The 18,634-nt window shown below is 39.9% G+C and overlaps 1 protein-coding gene across 3 annotated transcripts in view; it reads left to right on the forward strand.

Annotated features, from left to right (window-relative positions):
* LOC107384019 (ephrin type-B receptor 1-B) overlaps positions 1–18,634 on the forward strand; it is a 331,212-nt gene that overhangs the window by 282,834 nt on the left and 29,744 nt on the right. The window contains exons 8-11 of one of the 3 annotated variants that reach the window (XM_054739931.2): positions 1,514–1,622; positions 4,633–4,697; positions 15,816–16,004; positions 17,305–17,552. In XM_054739931.2, the coding sequence (XP_054595906.1) occupies positions 1,514–1,622; positions 4,633–4,697; positions 15,816–16,004; positions 17,305–17,552 (611 nt within the window). The remainder of the gene's footprint in view (positions 1–1,513; positions 1,623–4,632; positions 4,698–15,815; positions 16,005–17,304; positions 17,553–18,634) is intronic. The other 2 variants (XM_054739946.2, XM_054739938.2) reach the window with 2 other exon arrangements.

The raw sequence follows: 18,634 nt of genomic DNA on the forward strand, positions 1-18,634 counted from the left end.
CTTCTGTTGCTGGAGAGCTGTCCCAGAATGCATAGCTGTGATTAGTTGTTGATGAGATTATTATTATTATCATTTTTTGCCGAGGGAGGCAGCGGGCTGTTGGCGAGGGAAGGAACTGAACAGGGGCTGCAACACCTGGTACACTGGCACGCGTTTGGAAGTATTTTCATTAGTGTTGGTGCAAATGGCGGCGCTCCTCTTCCTCATGGCCCACCCAGGCTTGACAATCTGTCATGCCACCAACAAAGCAAAATTCATTCTAGACAAGATAACATTTGACTGGATATCTGTAACTTCAACCAGTTGCAGAAAAACAGGAGACATGTCCACACCGCATAATGACTAATAAGGATCCCAACAGGGTATGAAACGGAAATGATCTTGGTGGAAGGGGAAATGGCTAACATAAAAATGATGATGAAAATGATCATTTTGCCTTTTACCTGACCAGAGCAGATGTGGCGGCACACTTGTGGTCCCCTTTGCTCTCCAGCTTCAGAAACCATCTTTTCCCTCAGGCATACACACGTGCTCGCTCTTCACACTCGCACACTCCGTTTACCGTTCATCCTTTGGCTGGTTGCCATAGCACGACATTCGTCAAGGCAATTAGCGAGAGACACTAGAGGACAGCTGACGATAACACCCACGCCCCCACCTCCTGTCCCTCTTACCAGTATTTCCTCTCACCATCAAATCGCTTCATTACCTCATGAAGAGGACACCTCCACGGTCTTCTGCTCAGTGTCTTCAAAGCATGCGATTGCCTTTGTCCTCCTGTCAGAACACTTTTATAGACTCCTGCATGATATTCCCCTGACCTCTCTGAGCACACAGTCATTTTCAGAAGCAGAACTCTCGTAATTGTCACGAGTTTGCAATGAATACGTCATTTAACGAGCCTATGTTGGAGATTTGCAGTTCTCCACTTAGACTTAGACCTCAAGAACAAACTTGATTTTAGCACAAACCTCTTTAACACTGTTACTTGGCATTTATAGGATTTCAAACTGTAAAAAATAATTTCTTTGTCATATGAGCAAAGATTTAAATGGTCCCATCACAACTAATACATATCAAAAGATGTCAGAAAGACTAGAAGCTCAAGTGGCTGCAAGAGCATTCATACGTACTGTTTTTATTGAAACATTCTTGATAAGTGTGCAAGTTAAAAGAGTAAACAATTCCTGTCACATTGAGTTCCCTCCTTGTTAGTTTTGTGTCCGTCTCTCATTTGCTGCTTTTCTCCTGCCTGATCAAACACAACTTGCCAGTTTCTCTTTTGAGAGCTCACAGGATTTCAGCTGGTACCTCTTTGCTGACAAATCCATATGTTTACTCTATCCATCAGTCCAGCCAGCCTAGCCACTTTTCCCTCCATTTTGTTTTCCAAACTCTATCAAATTTAAAACACCCTCTCTATACACACCTCCAAACAAACACAGCCATCCTTCTTGTGCCTTATCTGAGTCATTCTCAAAACCTGTCGACTCTTTTTTTCTGTGTTACCCAGAAGACTTCAAGTCTGAGCTGAGGGAACAGCTTCCTCTGATTGCCGGATCAGCAGCTGCTGGAGTGGTCTTTATTGTTTCCCTTATTGCCATCTCCATTGTATGCAGCAGGTGAGCAGATTTTTTTTCTGTCTAGTCTATTGTAATGTACAATGCAAAGATCATGACTTCATTGTCCCTACTGTCATGACAAAAAAGAATTAATCTTTCAGACTTCCATCTTCTTTTCAAGATAAATGTTGTCTCACATTATTTTTGCAATTACCATTAAACTTCGGTGGCTGTCGCTGCCAAAAGTGTCAAGTGGCAATGAGATTGTCTGTCTTAATTTGAAATATGAATAATAAAACTGCTGCATGATTTTTTTAACCTTGTACAATGAAGGTGTCGATAGGGACTGGCCTTAGAGAGTAGGGCTGGGCGATATGGCCAAAAACAATATCACGATATAGTGAGGATTTCACCTAGATAACGATAAATGGACAACATCTCTAGGTATGCACAGAAAGAAAAATTGTCGACTAGAGGGAGCTATCACATGTATTACGATGAGTCACATTTTTATGTGACTCAAGGTGGTACAGCTTCTTAAAGGTACATGAACATTGCCAACCTTCACACATATTTTAATATTTTTTATTATCAAATTTGTTGACATGGGAAAAATGATCTCGATAAGAGTCTGAAATTTTGATAATGTTTAATGTTCCATTTATTTCCCAGCCCTATTACAGAGTATGTATGATGCAGGGTTATGCAGTTAACCAGCAGCAAAATTCACTCAACAAGCCAATGGGTACACTGGTTTAATTGCTATTAAACATATGTAGCTTATCAGCCAATCACATGGCAGCAATCCAATGCATTTCAATGCATTTAGGCATCTAGGCAATCAAGATAACTTGTGGAAGTTCTAATCAAGCACTAATAAGGTGACTTAAGTGATTTTAATTGTGACATGGATGTTAATTGCCAGATGCTTGGGTCAGAAATTTTCTAAAACAGCCCATATACTGGGAGTTTGACAACCAGCCATATCATTTTCAGTTAATGGTCCGAAAAAAGCAGTAGTGTGAGCCAAATGCTCTGCTGATGGCAGAGGTCAGAGAAGAATGGCAGAAAGGTTCAAGAAGAAAGAAATGCAACAGTTTCTCATATAACCATAAAACCATCAATGAAAACAACAGCCTTGTCAGCCAAAAACAGTAAACTGTGGCTAAAATTTGGAATCACCAGACTGGGATAATACAAGATGGGGAAAACTCATGGTGGTCTCCCGAGTCAAGTCAGAATTTGATGTAAATGAAAACATGGATCTATTCTGTCTTATAACAATGATTCAGGCTGCTGCTGGTGGTGTTGTAATGTACAAGTTATACAAACGGAGAGTTATTTCAACATCCTGATTATTGTTTTAGACAAGGTTTGAATTACAGGGGAGCAAAGGGGAGCCTGGCTCCCCTAAAAGGGTGACTGGCTCCCCTAGAAGTTAAAAGTCCCACTAGTTATTACACACACTAGCAGTGAGCTGCAGACATAGCCATGTTTGGGAACCATTTAGTGGTTTAATCTCCCAATTCAACCCTGTACTGCTGAGTGTCAAGTGAGGAGGTATCGGGTCCCATTTCTTTGAAGTCTTTGGTATGACTCGACTGGGACTTGAACCCTGGTCTCCCAGTCCCAGGGTGGACATTCATACTACTAGGCCATTGAGCTGGTTAAGAAGAAGTCCCCAACTTACACAGTTTCAATGTATTTTGGGGGCCAAGACAAAAGAGACTTGCAGAATATCTATCGCTTGTATTTGTGAGCCCAGGCCCTTTTTTTAATGTATTTATTTATTTATTTATTTGTTTATTTGTTTATTTATTTATTTATTTATTATTTTCCTGTGTCCTGTCTGGCTGTGAAGCCAACAACATTGATGTCCGAATGCTGGTGACAAGCCTTACAGATTCCCAGACCTGTTTCTAACTGTCAGTGCTGTAAATTTGAGGGAAGTTAAATTATATTAAGATTATGTTCAAAACTACATTCCTCAACAAAGTTCTTACAACACGTCTCTTGTCACCTTAAATTTTGAAGAACTGCAGAGGAAAAAAAAGACACTTAAAGTCTCTTTCCGGAGTATTTCTCTTATCTGACGGCGCCATCTAGTGGCTGACAAGCATATCACACAAATAATTTCTCCAGTTTTTTAAAGATGGCAACTTCATATTTCTTGTTTATTTATTTCCTTCTGTAGCCAACAAATAGAGCTAAAACATGTTGTTTTACAAGTATTATTTTCATGTCATGTTGTGTTCTCATATATTTATATTTTAAAGACTTACTTGTCCATGAAAAGTTCATCAACTCTGCATCAACCGATGTACTTCCTTAAAGCGTTCGTCTAACACTATTGGTTAGTTCTGGTTGGCGCTCAGTTTCCTATTGCACGGAGCTCTGCGGGGCAGGGGGCGTGCTTAGAAAAAAAAAAGATGTATTGCTTACATTATATCACAGTACATGTTAAGATAATCACTTTTACAGATTTCTGAAAAATCATACATAATTTCTGAAAGAGAAAAACTCTGAAAATGTTCTTTAAATTAATGGTTATTGTTGTTTATTTCCTTGGTTTCTTTCATCTTCTACCTTTTTCAAAGTAAGATAGCAAAAATCCCCAAAAATGAAGTAAACAGTGTGGTCAAATGGAAAAACAAGTTGCTATAAAAAGACGACTCCATTCCATACAGAATGTGACAATTTCCACTTTGCCCCATTAATCCAATCTCATTTTGCATCAGTTTGCCACACTGTCAAAAATCTTGTCTTCCTCCACTTTAAATATATGAAAGTGAAGATTTCTCTTGTGCTGTATGCACGTTTAAGCAAGTCAAGTGTTCATCAAATGGGCTGGGCTCTTTGAAGCTGAAGCAGAGGAGACAGATGAAAAGGAGAGAGATCATATCAAGGTCTAATTAAAAATCAGCTCATTTTCATAAACTTCATTTGCCATTGCTAACCCTTTGCCAGTGATTCAATTTCATCTGCAGCATCCTCAGACCATACAGAAAATTGTGAGCAGTCTTCCTTTTCATCCTGTCAATTATTATGTTCTTTTCCACTGCTCCCTTAGGAAAAGAGCATACAGCAAGGAGGCGGTGTACAGTGACAAGCTGCAGCATTACAGCACAGGAAGAGGTGAGGACATCCTAATGCTTACAGTGGTCCCACATTGTGTGTTTTATGTGGTAACAATATGCTACTGAGCATAATTTCATGATTCAGATTTAATATGGCTTTGTGCCTAGGGCAAAAACTGTTATGATTTCTACATCAACTAAAAGCACCAAATGCAAATGTAGACCCTTAAAACTGCTGATGGCCGCCATTACCACTGTCTGTTTACATGCAAGGAAATGCAAAATGCATGGAATGTTTTAAAAAGTGAATCACACAGACTGTGCATTTGATTTTTGATGTTATCCAGTTTAGTCAGATTTAAGTGTTTTCATAAATGCTTTTCTTAAATTTTGAGTTTGACATCGCTGCCATAGTAGCTGCAAGGACTAGGTGAGCTGGAGGATAGAGTGCTCAAGGGAGAGATTCCTAATCTGCGTCAACTCATCTGGAACACCAAACAAAGAAATGCAATGCTAAATTTGCGTATTAGTAGAAAATTTGGTTTGTGTTTTTTCTTCTGGTTTTACGATTGCTTCTGGGAATAGCAAGTGAAGAAGATGTAGTGATGAACAGTGTTGGGAGTAACGCGGTACAAATGTAATTAATTACTGTAATGCATTGCCTTTTGCTGTATTGTGGTAATATAAGGCATTACAGGGTAACACAGTATTTACAATGCATTTTTAAACCCAGAATCAAGATGTGGGTTTCCTAAAAATTCAAATTGCAGGAAGCCTGAAAAAAGATCCAGTATCCACATATATGACGTCATTTATGGACTCAGCTTTGCGGGCATTCTATGAGCAGAGAGGACGCAGCGGTAATGGCCCAAATACTCCAGCTGCATTCTGCGCGCGGCCGCTGTTATATTCACAAAATGGCTCCACCAAAACAAAGTAATTTGTTTGTGATCGTTTATATCAGCCCATATTCTCTGGTACTTCATGTACTTTTCAGCTGAGTTCATAATCTGTGCCCTGATGATTACAAGTCATTGCTGCTGGAGCGCAGCGCATATTAAGCTTTTTTTTTTTTGTGTGTTCGGTAGATCTTGGCTGATTAGTTAGAAAGTAGGAAATCTGGAAACAGTTTTTCTGGAAGACAGAGAAAACATGCAGCATGCAGGAAGGTTAGCGAGAGAAAGGGCAGGAAATTAACATAAAATCAAGAAAACAAAGTGCTTGAAAAGAAAAAAGTAGGTAGATTTATCCCCAATATACATTTTTACCAGTGAAAAGCAATCATATATAAGCATTTAAAATTTTTACATGTGATAGAATCAGATCACCCCAGAAGTCAGTCCCACATCCAGGGTCGTATCAAGGCATTTGGGGACCAAGGCAAATATAGGCTTGGAGCCCCCACCACCTCACTCCCTGCTCAGTTAATATAAGATGGCAGCATGCTGAGAGTACAGATTGTTGTTGCTTTTATTTAATAAACAATCATTTTAAAGCACTTTTATTATATCTGACTGTTTTTAACAGCAATCCTAGCTCAGACACCACATCACTTTCCACATATATGTCATGAGCTCACTGAGCGTCAGATTACCAGATTCATATTGAAGTTGTTTTGGTGAAAGTAACTTAAAGTAATGCAAAAGTAGTGTTATGCCTTAAATTTTAAAATCTGTAATATTGTAATGTAATGAATTACTTTAAAATGAGGGTAACAAGTAATAAATAATGCATTACAGTTTTGAAGTAACTTGCCCAACACTGGTGATCAATGTTAATGTTCATGATTGAATTATCTTAAATGTCTGCTGTTTGTGATAATCAGCATGGATTAAATATTTTTGTAGTAGGTGTGAATGTTATTACAGATTATCTATGGTAAGGGTCTCCTACCCTGGTCTTTGATGGCCCCTGTCCAGCGAGTTAGTTGTTTCCCTGCTCCAACAGACCTGATTGCAAAGTTGAATTACCTGTACAGCATAACACCAGGTTCTGCAAAAGCCTGTTGAACTCCCACCCATTAAAAGCAGCTGTGTTCGAGCAAGAAAACAAGGCAAGGCAGCTTTAGTTGAATGAGGCAATTCAATGTGCTTTCCAGTAGCAAGAATACCACGAATGTTAAAATCAATATGACAGCATAATTAAAATATACAAATAAATTACGTGCACAAACTCGTTTGAGATTTAAAATTTTGATAAAAGGCAAAGTTAATGGTGGGCAGTTACAGTGCAGAAGGTGCAGCATAAAAAAAACATTCATTCAAGGGCTGATGAACACATGAAAGTTGGCAGGAAAAATATTTAGAGATGGGGCACATTTAAGATCATAAGAAAGCTGATTCCATTTATAGGCAGCATAGTAGCTAAAAGCAGCTTCACCTTGTTTGGTTCTGACCCCGGATTCTACAAGCTGGCTGCTTACTCGGAAATAGATTGGATATGTATTTTGGCCCCATGCTAGTGAGTGATTTTTAAACTAGTAGAAGCACTTTGAAATAGATTTTACAGGGGGGCATGCACCCCCCCCCCCCCCCCCAACACTTTTTCCAATGTCAATTTTTTTAGTTCAGCTAGAATCTGATGTAAATGAGATCAGATATTCAAAAAATAAGTGTAAAATTGTGACAATGAGTAGGATTAAAAATGACTAATAAGGTGAAAAACAAAGCTGAATTGAAAGTATTAGTTTTTTTGTTTCACTACCACCTGCATACGTCACAGTTCTGCATTCCTGACATTACATAAAATATCCTCTAGGCTGTAGTTTTCTACAAAAATGCTTGTATACTTACTGTAACCCCCCCCCCCCCCCCCAGTCCTCATGCTGGTTGTGTCCCCCACCCCACTTCTAAAGACAAAACTATGTCCATGACTGAGGCGTTGACTGATGTTTTCTGGTCTGTATAATAGCCATGACTGAGTTTTGTTTAAGCTCCTTTGGGGCATTGCCTGATGAGGGGATGAAGCCTGGAGGCACATACCCCGAACACCTCCTGTTACACACACGCACACAAAAGGATGTGTGTAAGCTTTGTACTTCAAATAAAAGTCCCACATACTACCAACTAAGCAGTCCATAAAGGGGCTCACTCAGGGGATTGAGTTTTGTTGAACCTGACACAGCAAAGTGTTTCAACACTGTTACTTTGTGTCAAAGCCACAGGATTGGTAGCTTGGGACTCATTAAAGCAGCCATTGGCACACAAAAGGAGTCACTTTTGTCATAATCAACTTTGGCAGAACCTGATACAATTATCATACTCCAAGTCATGGAAATAAAAGATCACATAAACTCAAAGTCTTGTTCGCCAAATTAACAGTTTAAAAGAAGGAAGAAATGAAATGCTGATGTGGAATTCTGTACACACATTTAGTTCCTAAACTGCCACAATTGCAGTGCTCGCAAAGCGTCCCACACTCCCACCTCATGGTGCTTTGTGTTCTTCCAATTCTCTCAAGATTTGACTGACAGTTTTGTAATGACAGTATTCACTGCAGCAATAACATAGGACCACTCAGCCAATTGTTTTTGGGTAAAGTTCCAAAAAAATCTGTTTCGCCACCTGATGTTGCCACACACATCTTATTGGATGTCTGCTCATTTTCTGCCAATCTCCAGAAGAATAATATAAATTCACTGATGCAGCTAAATGCTTTGGAATGAGATATTTACTATTAAGCCAAAATCCAGGTGTGGTGTAACAAACGGACTGGAACACACATGAACACATACAGTACATCAGGTGATGCATCACCTCTACCTGAGTCAAATGGTAGTTTGTTTTCTATATGTTTTTACCAGTGCACAACTGAGGCTCCATCCAGGTTTTACAAGAAATGAAAAGTGTCTTTTGGCATTTTTTTTACATTTTATTTTTTGTTTGATCTTTTAAAATGACAACAAATGGTCCTATTTTCATTTGCAAGAAAGAAACAAAACAAAGTCTTAGCGTTTTGTTTAGTGCTATGAAATGTTTAGTTTCTGATCTGCTTCGATTAGAGTCCATTATGCCTATGGAGTGTTTCAAACCAATCATGCAGCAATCGTCAGTCGCGTCCTAGAAGCGGCACGCCGCAGCACTAAGGTTGGGTTCAGGTTCTATGTTTGCCACAAGCTGCTCCTCGGACATGTCAATTTCTGCACTTAACTTAGGGCTAGACAGGAAATCACACACAGTTTCAGTGTAAAATCTGCTATAATTTTCTAAATAAAATACTGCAGCGATGATATTTCATATATTTGAAGCTTACGTGTGACCTAACGGCTTACTTACTCACGGCATTGTTCCAGAAGTGCTGCGGTGTGTTTTCCTGGCTTTAATCCTGGCAGTGGAGAGGAACTACTTCATATGTGACATCAAACAGCGATATCAAATGTGATTTCCTTACTTTTTTTTTTCATAGTTTTTTTTTAATAAATGCCCTGTGGTTGGCCAACTACAGTACTGGCCGGGTCTGCAGAGGCTCCAATGGAGAACGATCAGACTAACATGCAAAGCTAAACTATATGGCTTTGGCAAATCACGATCTACAGGCTTCTAGTTTAGTCCTATTTGTGTTTGTTATTTTGATGGTGAATCATCACAAGTAAACAGGTATGTCATAGTTTACAATTTTATGACATAATATTATCAGTAGGCTGAATAGTTTATCAGGAACAAAACCATTTCCTACATGAATTCTTCTAAAAAATACTAATAATAATATTAAGCCAGTGCTAATGTTAGGTCCACATGCACTTATCTGTCACAGTGAGTTGCAGAAAAGTATGTTTTGACATCAAGTAATGGATAATTAGTTTATTAAACAAACTATTAACACCCTGAGCCACCTAACAGATTAGTCTACATTCTAGCCCTGCTGGCATGAAAAGGAAATTAATTCACTGTAGGAGTGAGTACCCAAGAGCTGCAGCTGTTGTTTGTGTAATTACAGAAAACATATCATTACCAAGTAAGACTACACCAGTGTTGGGAGTAGCGTGGTACAAAAGTAATTAATTACTGTAATGCATTGCTTTTTGCTGTAATGTGGTAATGTAAGGCATTACAGGGAAAGAAAATGGTAATATTTACTCGGTACAATTGTCAGTAACGCAGTAATTACAATGCATTTTTAAACACAGAATCAAGATGGGGGTTTCCTAAAAATTCTAATTGCGGGAAGCCTGAGAAAAGATCCAGTATTCCATGATCCAGCATTCTATGAACAGAGAGGACGCAGCAGTAATGGCCCAAATAATCCAGCTGCGTCCTGCGCGCGGCCACTGTTATATTCACAAAATCGCTCTACCAAAACAAAGTAATTCAGTTGCGATCGTTTATCAGCCCATGTTCTCTGGTACTTCATGTACTTTTCAGCTGAGTTCATAATCTGTGCCCCAGTGATTTCAACTCATTGCTGCTGGAGCGCAGCACATATTAAGTTTATTTTGTTTTTTGGTTTTTTGGTTTTTTTGCCTTTGGTAGATCCCTTTGGCTGATTATTTAGAAAGTAGGAAATCTAGTTTACAGTTTTTCTGGAAGATGGAGAAAACATTCAGCATACAGGAAGGTTAGAGAGAAAGGGCAGGAAATTATTCAAATAAAATCAAGAAAATAAATCAAAGTGCTTGAAAAGAAAAAAGTCGGTAGATTTATTTCCAATACACATTTTTATCAGTGAAAAGCAATAATATATAAGCATTTCATATTTATACATGTGATAGAATCAGATCACCCCAGAAGTCAGTCCCACATCCAGGGCTGTATGAAGGCATTTAGGGACCAAGGCAAATATAGGCTTGGAGCCCCCACCACCTCACTCCCTGCTCAGTTAATATAAGATGGCAGCATGCTGAGAGTACAGGTTCTTGTTGCTTTTATTTAATAAACAATCATTTTAAAGCACTTTTATTATATCTGACTGTTTTTAACAGCAATCCTAGCTCAGACACTACATCACTTTCCACATATGTGTCATGAGCTCACTGAGCGTCAGATTACCAGATTCATATTGAAGTTGTTTTGGTGAAAGTAACTTAAAGTAATGCAAAAGTAGTGTAATGCCTTACATTTTAAAATCTGTAATATTGTAATGTAATGAATTACTTTAAAAAGATGGTAACAAGTAATAAATAATGCTTTACAGTTTTGAAGTAACTTGCCCAACACTGGACTACACATACATATCTATATTGGCTTCTTTATCAGGACAAAAATAAACAGAAATGTTGTCTCCTTGCTGACAGGCTAATGTATGGAAGAGTCCTTTAACTTGAAAAGATTAGCTTATAACAAGCTGCTGTTTCATTCACTGACATTAGTGTTTGTCTTACAAACATAAATGAATTTTCTTAAGTATGACCACTAATTTGATTTTACCCATGGCTGCATTAGATCAGTGGAAGCATTCCACCCATGTGGTTGATTTGTGGATGCATTAGGGCCACTCAGTAAACTAACGTATAGAAGACAAATTACAAGGTCAATGACAGACATTTGTGCAAATGCCATGATTAAGTGCTTAGCAATAAATTAGAACTTAAATCAAGCAGTCACAGCAATAGATCCACACATTACACATTTTAGGCTCCCTCTCTTCCACCAGAACAGCTCTCACCTGTCATGTCAGGAATCTGGTACCTCTGAGAGTGTCCAGTAATCTCTGTAATTGGGCCGTTGGCCTCAGATCCTTTCCATAACCTCTCTTGCATGGTGGGGGCTTTCCGGGTCACAGCAGCTCTATGCTGTGAGACTGGGATTTGGGGAGTTTGGAGGCTGTTTTGTTCTGAGCCATTCTAAAGCAATTTTTGGCGGGTCCAGCATCGATAATCTATTTTATACAGAGTTGTTTATTTGTTTTAAGGGCACCTAAGCCAAATGTGAGGTTATAGTTCACCATAAGACGACCAACACAGTTTTAAATTCCATGATTGTATTGTGTGGGTTTGGTTAGAAGCAGTTTAGTTTAGCACATCACTGTTCTGAATGATTTAGTCACGTATACATGCTACCTGTAGTCACACCTGGGTCAAATCTGTTTGGTCTCTTCGACCAAAAAGGGCCAGATGCAGATTGGGACCCCTTCACACTGAACTTAAACCCTTTTGTGCTTTCTATGACATTCGCAGTCTATAAGAATGTGGTTGGATTGTTGCACATTTAGAAAATCTCCTCAAATGTGAGGGCAATCATGACTGCACTACACTTGTTATACTCATCAAATGTCCCCCACCCCCCCACCACCTGCTATTTTGTTCAATCCCCATGAGCTTTCCTGCATACTCACTATAATTCAAATGTCAACAACCTTTTCTAATGATCAAGTATGCTTAAGATCCAATCCTTTCACAACTTCTTTAAAATGTATGAGGATGCAGCTACATGAGATCCTACAGCCTTCATGTGGATAATGTAGTTGGGTTGTACCCGAGGCCAGAGGGTCACTAAGCCATTAGCCATGCTAGTGTGCCGTTCTCTCAGAAATGATCCACCCAGAAAATCCTTACACTGCCAGTATGATAGACCACCACTCCACCTTTCCTCAGTATGTATGCTCACACCCCTTTTTAAGTCATCATGCCATATCATATGTAACGGGGAGGCCACAACGTTCATAATACATACCTGAAGACCCTACAAAACCCATGTTCTGGCTGATTTTTACATTGTGGGAGGGTCTTAATCCTGTGTTAAGGGGCATTTAACAAGAAAGTTTTATTCAACTGATTTCGTCCGACTATTGTCTGAACAGGTTCTTAATGTTTTTAACAGTACTACAATCAATGGTTTTAAAGGTGTGGTTCACTCATTTAATCAATACTTTTGAAGTGGTTTCTAGTAGAAATGAATGCCTTGTAAAAGAAGAAAAAGAAGAAGAAGAAAATATCATTTCTATAGCTCCTCTCAAGATAAAAATCACGAGTCGCTTCACAAAAACAAAAAATGTAAAAATATAAAAAATAATTTATAAAATGGTAAAAATTATTTTTAAAATGAGCAAAAAAAAAAGACAATTGTGCTACAAAAATTTAAAGAAAGAGAGAGAGTGAAAAGGAAAGAGGGAGATCAGTGGATCCTGAGGAAGGTGGAATAGGTGGGGAGAGCAGAATAAAGAGAGAGTGGTGAAGAAGGTCATACAAAAGCCAGCTTGAACAAGTGAGTCTTCAGCTTCTTTTTAAAGGAGACCACTGAGTCCACTGATCTCAGGCTCAGGGGGAGAGAGTTCCAGAGTCTGGGGGCCACAGCAGCAAATGATCTGTCCCCTTTGGTCTTTAGCCTGCTGCTGCACAACCAGTAGGCTTTGATCACTGGACCTCAGGGACCTGCTGGGGGTGTAGGGACTAAGAAGATCACCAATGTAAGATGGTGCTTGTCCATATAAGGCCCTATAGACCAGAACCAGGATCTTGAAATGAACCCTGAAGTTGACTAGCAGCCAGTGACGCTAGAGGAGAAGCGGGGTGATGTGGGTGTGTTTGGAGGACTTGGTCAGAAGCCGAGCACGGCATTCTGAACCACCTGCAGATGGTTCAGGGAGGTTCTGCTCAGACACGTGAAAAGAGAGTTACAGTAGTCTAAGCGTGAGGAGATGAAGGTGTGGAGAACTGTCTCAAGTTCAGAGCGGGACAGAATGGGACTCAGCTTAGCAATGTTCTTGAGATGGAAGAAGGAAGAGCAAACAAGAGAACTGACATGAGAATCCAGGGTGAGAGTTGGGTCAAAGGTCACGCCAAGATTCATGATGGAAGGTTTGGTGTGAGAAGCAAGCTGACCGAGAGTCTCTGACTTTGGGAACCAGCTTGTCTGGGGCACAGATGAGGATCTCAGTCTTGTCTTTTCCTCCGACGTTTTCTCGGTACCGGATAAATATCACTGGAGGTGCCCTGGTTGGAATTGTCATTTGGCTCCGGGCCAGGGCACCACTCAGATAAACAAACAGGGAGGTACGTCCCCGGTGCATCATGAGCGATTGTGAACGAACGGAAGGACAAAAGAGTCTGGCGATCATAGGAGATAGTAGCAGGGACACTACTGAAGAGGATCGCAGACAGGAGCAAGGCGGAAAAGAGGAGGTTAGTGGAGAAAAGTTTTAAAAAGTGGCCGGTGACCGTGGCTAAGCCAAGCACAGGCGCCATCTAGTTACTGACCGGAACCAACAAGTAAGTGTAAGTTGTACTCTGGGTACAAAAGGCCCTGGTGCACCTGTTTCACCAGGATGGCTAGATCAGAGGAGAGCTGCAGACCGCTGGATTTGGAGTCTTACCTCATATTCGGATATCTCGCCTCTGATTGGTTAACAGCAACACAGCTCTACCACTGACTCTGTTTACTTAGCAAAGTCGATGGTTGATGCTTGATTTCCACAAATAACTGAAGCCTGGGGGACTTTTGCCATGCAGTGGAGCTGCTAATGCTATCCATTAGCTTGTACTAGGCCGAGACGTTCTCTGACAGATCTCTCAGGCTTTTCAAATCCCAGAGTTTTACCATCTATCAGGAGCTAATGCTGGAGATAAGTGTAGGAGACTATTTTCATGAACAGCACACATGAAAAAATCAGAAGCTGATTATAATCAGAAATAATTATTAAAACATGTTTTTGTTCGTTTGTTTGTTTTCAGTAAACCACACCTTTAAATTAAGACAAAACACTGCCACCAAAGGACAAGTTCAGTCCAGATTAATAAAACATTTGTTTCAAAACTTAATCATGCAGAAAACTTTTTAATCCAAATACAACAGATTAATTAATGCACTGACTTTTCCACTCAGGGATAATCCCTGTACATCTGTTTGAAAAAAAAAGTACAGAATGATGGTTTAGTACCTCTAAGCCTGTGAGTCACTGCAGCAGCCATGCACCATTTCCCTAAAGAGGGGTTGTTTTATATGTTGGTAAAGATAGAAATGATGTTCAGATACATTAGCATGAGCCACTCAGATGAAAAGCCTCTAAAATATTAAAGTGGGTGTCTTCTTATATTTATTATATATATTTTTTTATTTTATCTAGTGGCCTTAAAAGGATAAGTCCAGTTGACCAGGGCTGTACCATGGGGAGTGAGAGAAATAAACGGTTTGAAATTTAAATTATAGATGAAAGTGGGCTCTGGGCAATACATGAGAAAGTATGGGTTTATGCTTACTTGTGCACTTGAACTTGAAATTTTGAATAGATGCCTTTCCGCATGCATATTGTTGTCTATGCTCCCAACTGAGACTTTATGTTCTGCCCTTGTAACACTTGCAAAAAGAAAGAGCGTATGCATTGCAAAGCTCTAAAAACACTAAGTTAACTTAGATCAAGAGTGTATGGAATATCTAATGACCAATTACAGTCATTCATACAGGTTTCAAGGCAATCATTGCTGTAACTACAATCAGCATCTAGTCAAGATTAAGGTTAGGCTCTTTGATCCAAGAACTAGAACTGATTTTGTCTCGTGAGAGCCTGCTTTTAATGCAAATGAATTGGCATAAAATTTGCTTGATGGAGATGGGTTCTTACAAGTCAAAGCTGTCAATGCTTGCAATAAACAACTCTAAGAAAGGAGTCAGCCTGTTGGCGTTGCTGTAGAGATGATGACTTGATGTCTGGTTGCTTGCTGTGCATTCTTTGGCAGGGTATTGAATTTGTTTGTAAGCATTTCTCCCCACCCTGACTGTTGGCACAGAGTGGAAAAAATGTCCAGACATCTGCAGTTGGTGGACTCTGCTTGCCTGTTGCAGACTTGCATAAAGAGCTTGTTGATTGCATGGTGGTTTATCTCTTTATGAGCTCCTATAGCAAAAGGCTGCAGGGAAATTGCCTCTACCATGATCAAAGTACAGATATTGCTGTGGCAAGGGATGAAGAAGTAAAAACGCTGTCTGTAGTCTCAGCTCTCCCTTCTCGCCTTAATCAGTTATTGACTTTTTTCATGTTTCAAGCAGGATCAAAACTAGCAAAAATGTAAAACCTCTATTTTATCTTGTCTCTTTGCACTGAAAATGTTCCTGTAGTCTTCTATATTTTCTTTTTCATACATGTTGAACATATAATATGAGTTTTAGTCACATGTTAGGATCTGTAATGTCCTTTTACTGAGATTTATGCTAGAACTTGGAAAATTGAGCATCCAAAAGATAGTAACCAAATCATGAACCACACCATCCACTTCTGGAGAGCTCACTGAGCATTTTGATTGTTCTAGAACTCTCTTTGCGAGCCGACATGTCTAACTGCCCCTCCCCGCTGGGCTGCCCGACCCACTTCTCAGGCTCACCAGGAATGAAGATCTACATTGACCCCTTCACCTATGAGGACCCAAACGAAGCTGTGCGAGAATTCGCCAAGGAGATCGATGTCTCCACTGTTAAGATTGAGGAGGTCATTGGTGCAGGTATGGCAGATACATATCCTTAAACATCAGCATGTGTGCACTTTATGGACATTTTATTATATAATTGTGTGTGTGTGTGTGTGTTGACATGTTTTTTGTGTTTCTGTGTGTTGTATGCACATCTGTGCACTATTAAATTCAGCCTGGATCTGGTTAGGATCATAAAGCCAGCGCTTTTAGCGGCTACATCAAATGAGTAACGTGTCAAGTCAAGCCTATGTCAAGTGCGTCACAAGTATATAGGGCAGCTACCCAGGGACCCAAAGGCATTACATATAGCTCAAGTGTTTTAGCCTATTCCCGGTGCTTCCATGCTGTTGGTTCTTCTTTTACTGAACATGTTTTGACTCAAACCTTTTCTTTCTCTTTGCATACCTGAATAAGAACGTTACATTATATTCTAAATCCACAAATTTTTTATTTTTTTTTGTAAGTATGTTCTTACTCACTCGGGGCTAAAATAGCATTATCCCAGCTTGTACACTTGAGTATAATGAGCCCATTCTCTTTGAATGGATTTTTATAGCCAAGAGGGCATGCTGTGTTAGCCCATAAAGATTCTAAAATAGTGGTTATGTGACTCGGCCTGTAATAGCTCCTGAACCCTGGCCTGCACAGCAAGCTAGGTGTGAGCAAGTGGCAAAGATAGAGTAGAGGTAAGAATGTAAGGGTACTGGGTAATTAAAGATCTCTGTTCTGTTGATTTCGCTGTATGGGCTCTCTGCAGGATGGTGAAGGTGATAATTAATCAAACAAGTGCCCAAAAGTTACCTGAGAGTGCTTAGTTTACATGTCTTGATTTGAGTCAAAGAAGACCTTTAGCCATTGTTTAGGGTAGATGCATGCTTGGAGTCACATCATTAAGAACTTAACTAACTAAATGTAGGGGCGATGGTGGCACAGGAGTTAAGTGCTCGCCTCGCAATCGGAAGGTCGCAGGTTCGAGACCCGCTCAGTCTGTCGCTGTCGTTGTGTCCTTGGGCAAGACACTTAACCCACATTGCCTGCTGGTGGTGGTCAGAGGGACCGGTGGCGCCAGTGCTCGGCAGCCTCGCCTCTGTCAGTGCGCCCCAGGGCAGCTGTGGCTACATTGTGGCTCATCCCCACCAGTGTGTGAATGTGTGTGTGAATGGGTGAATGACTGGTTGTGTTGTAAAGCGCCTTGGGGGGTTCCAGGACTCTAGAAGGCGCTATATCAAATACAGTCCATTTACCATTTAAAAGTAAGCCTACTCTAAAAAATGACATTTTGATCTTATGTGATTTTGACAGAGAAACTGTGCTTTTTCTTTTTTACCAGGGGAGTTTGGGGAAGTGTATAAGGGACGTTTGAAGCTACCTGGCAAGAGGGAGATCTACGTAGCCATCAAGACCCTGAAGGCTGGCTATGTGGAGAAGCAGAGGCGTGACTTCCTGTCTGAGGCATCAATCATGGGCCAGTTTGACCATCCAAACATAATTCGTCTGGAGGGTGTAGTCACAAAGAGTCGTCCAGTCATGATTGTCACAGAATTTATGGAGAATGGTGCCCTTGACTCTTTCCTTAGAGTGAGTATCGTCTATGGAAGTAAACTGGGTTGAATTATTTGTTGTGTTTAGTGGTGGTCGGAGGGTCCGGTGGCATTTCAGCTGTTTCTGCAATGTAGCTCATCACATCATCGTGTGTGTGAATGGATGAATGATTCACTGTAATGCAAAGTGCTTTGGAGTCCTCTGACTATAAGTGCAAATCATTCATCATTTATCATAAAACAAAAAAAAGTCTAGAATATGAAAGTAATTTGTGTCACTTACTGAAAACTAGAGTGTATATCTAAATTTTCTAATAAAGTTTGAAATGAGCTTTTTCAACTTATCCTCCTCCAACTGGGAGGATAATCAGGGACTGTGAACCTAATTTCAATCACTCGTAGTTTGAAAATTACCATGTTAGCCAGATTTATTAGCCTTTAATACCCCTCAGAGCTATTAATAGACTCTTCACTCTTTCTTTTATAGTCAGGATTGAGCAGACATACAGCATAATCAATATTCAGCTCGCTTTTTTTCTTTTTTCCTCCCTCAATATCATGGATTGGCGCATTATTCCACTTTGATCTACGGTGGGTTTAAATGTGCTCTTTGAAGTTGGCTTTGCTAACCGCCAAATCCGACTCGTGTTTTTATCGATCTCTCTTACCCTCTTATTTGTTACTTTGTTTCAAGGGTTCAAAGCTTGCTCTTGAGAGCATTTACACAAGGATGGGGGCATCGTGTGTGGATGCTGGAGTAATGGAGGAATGCACGCAGGAACATTACAGTGCTGAAACACTTTAAAGCATGAACACTGGCTCTATGAATCCGCTTTGTTGTCCTGCATAATTTTATCACCAGGACATGAAGGGGATTAGGGTTAGGGTTAGCAAGACGAGAACTCAATACGTTAATTCTTTGATTTAAGCAAAAGCAAAATGAAGCATGGAAAAAATGTATCTATGTAGTGCATAACTTGTAAATGAAAAAAATGTTTGTGTGCAATCCTCTTGTCAACAGTGTTCATACACCCGTTGGTTATGGTAATAACAAAGTACTTTTCATTTTTGGAGCAACAAATATAATCCAACAGAGAAGCTTTGATCACGTAGCCTGGC

Source organism: Nothobranchius furzeri, chromosome 11 (assembly GCF_043380555.1).
Source record: "Nothobranchius furzeri strain GRZ-AD chromosome 11, NfurGRZ-RIMD1, whole genome shotgun sequence".
NCBI classification, from domain to species: Eukaryota; Metazoa; Chordata; class Actinopteri; order Cyprinodontiformes; family Nothobranchiidae; genus Nothobranchius; species Nothobranchius furzeri.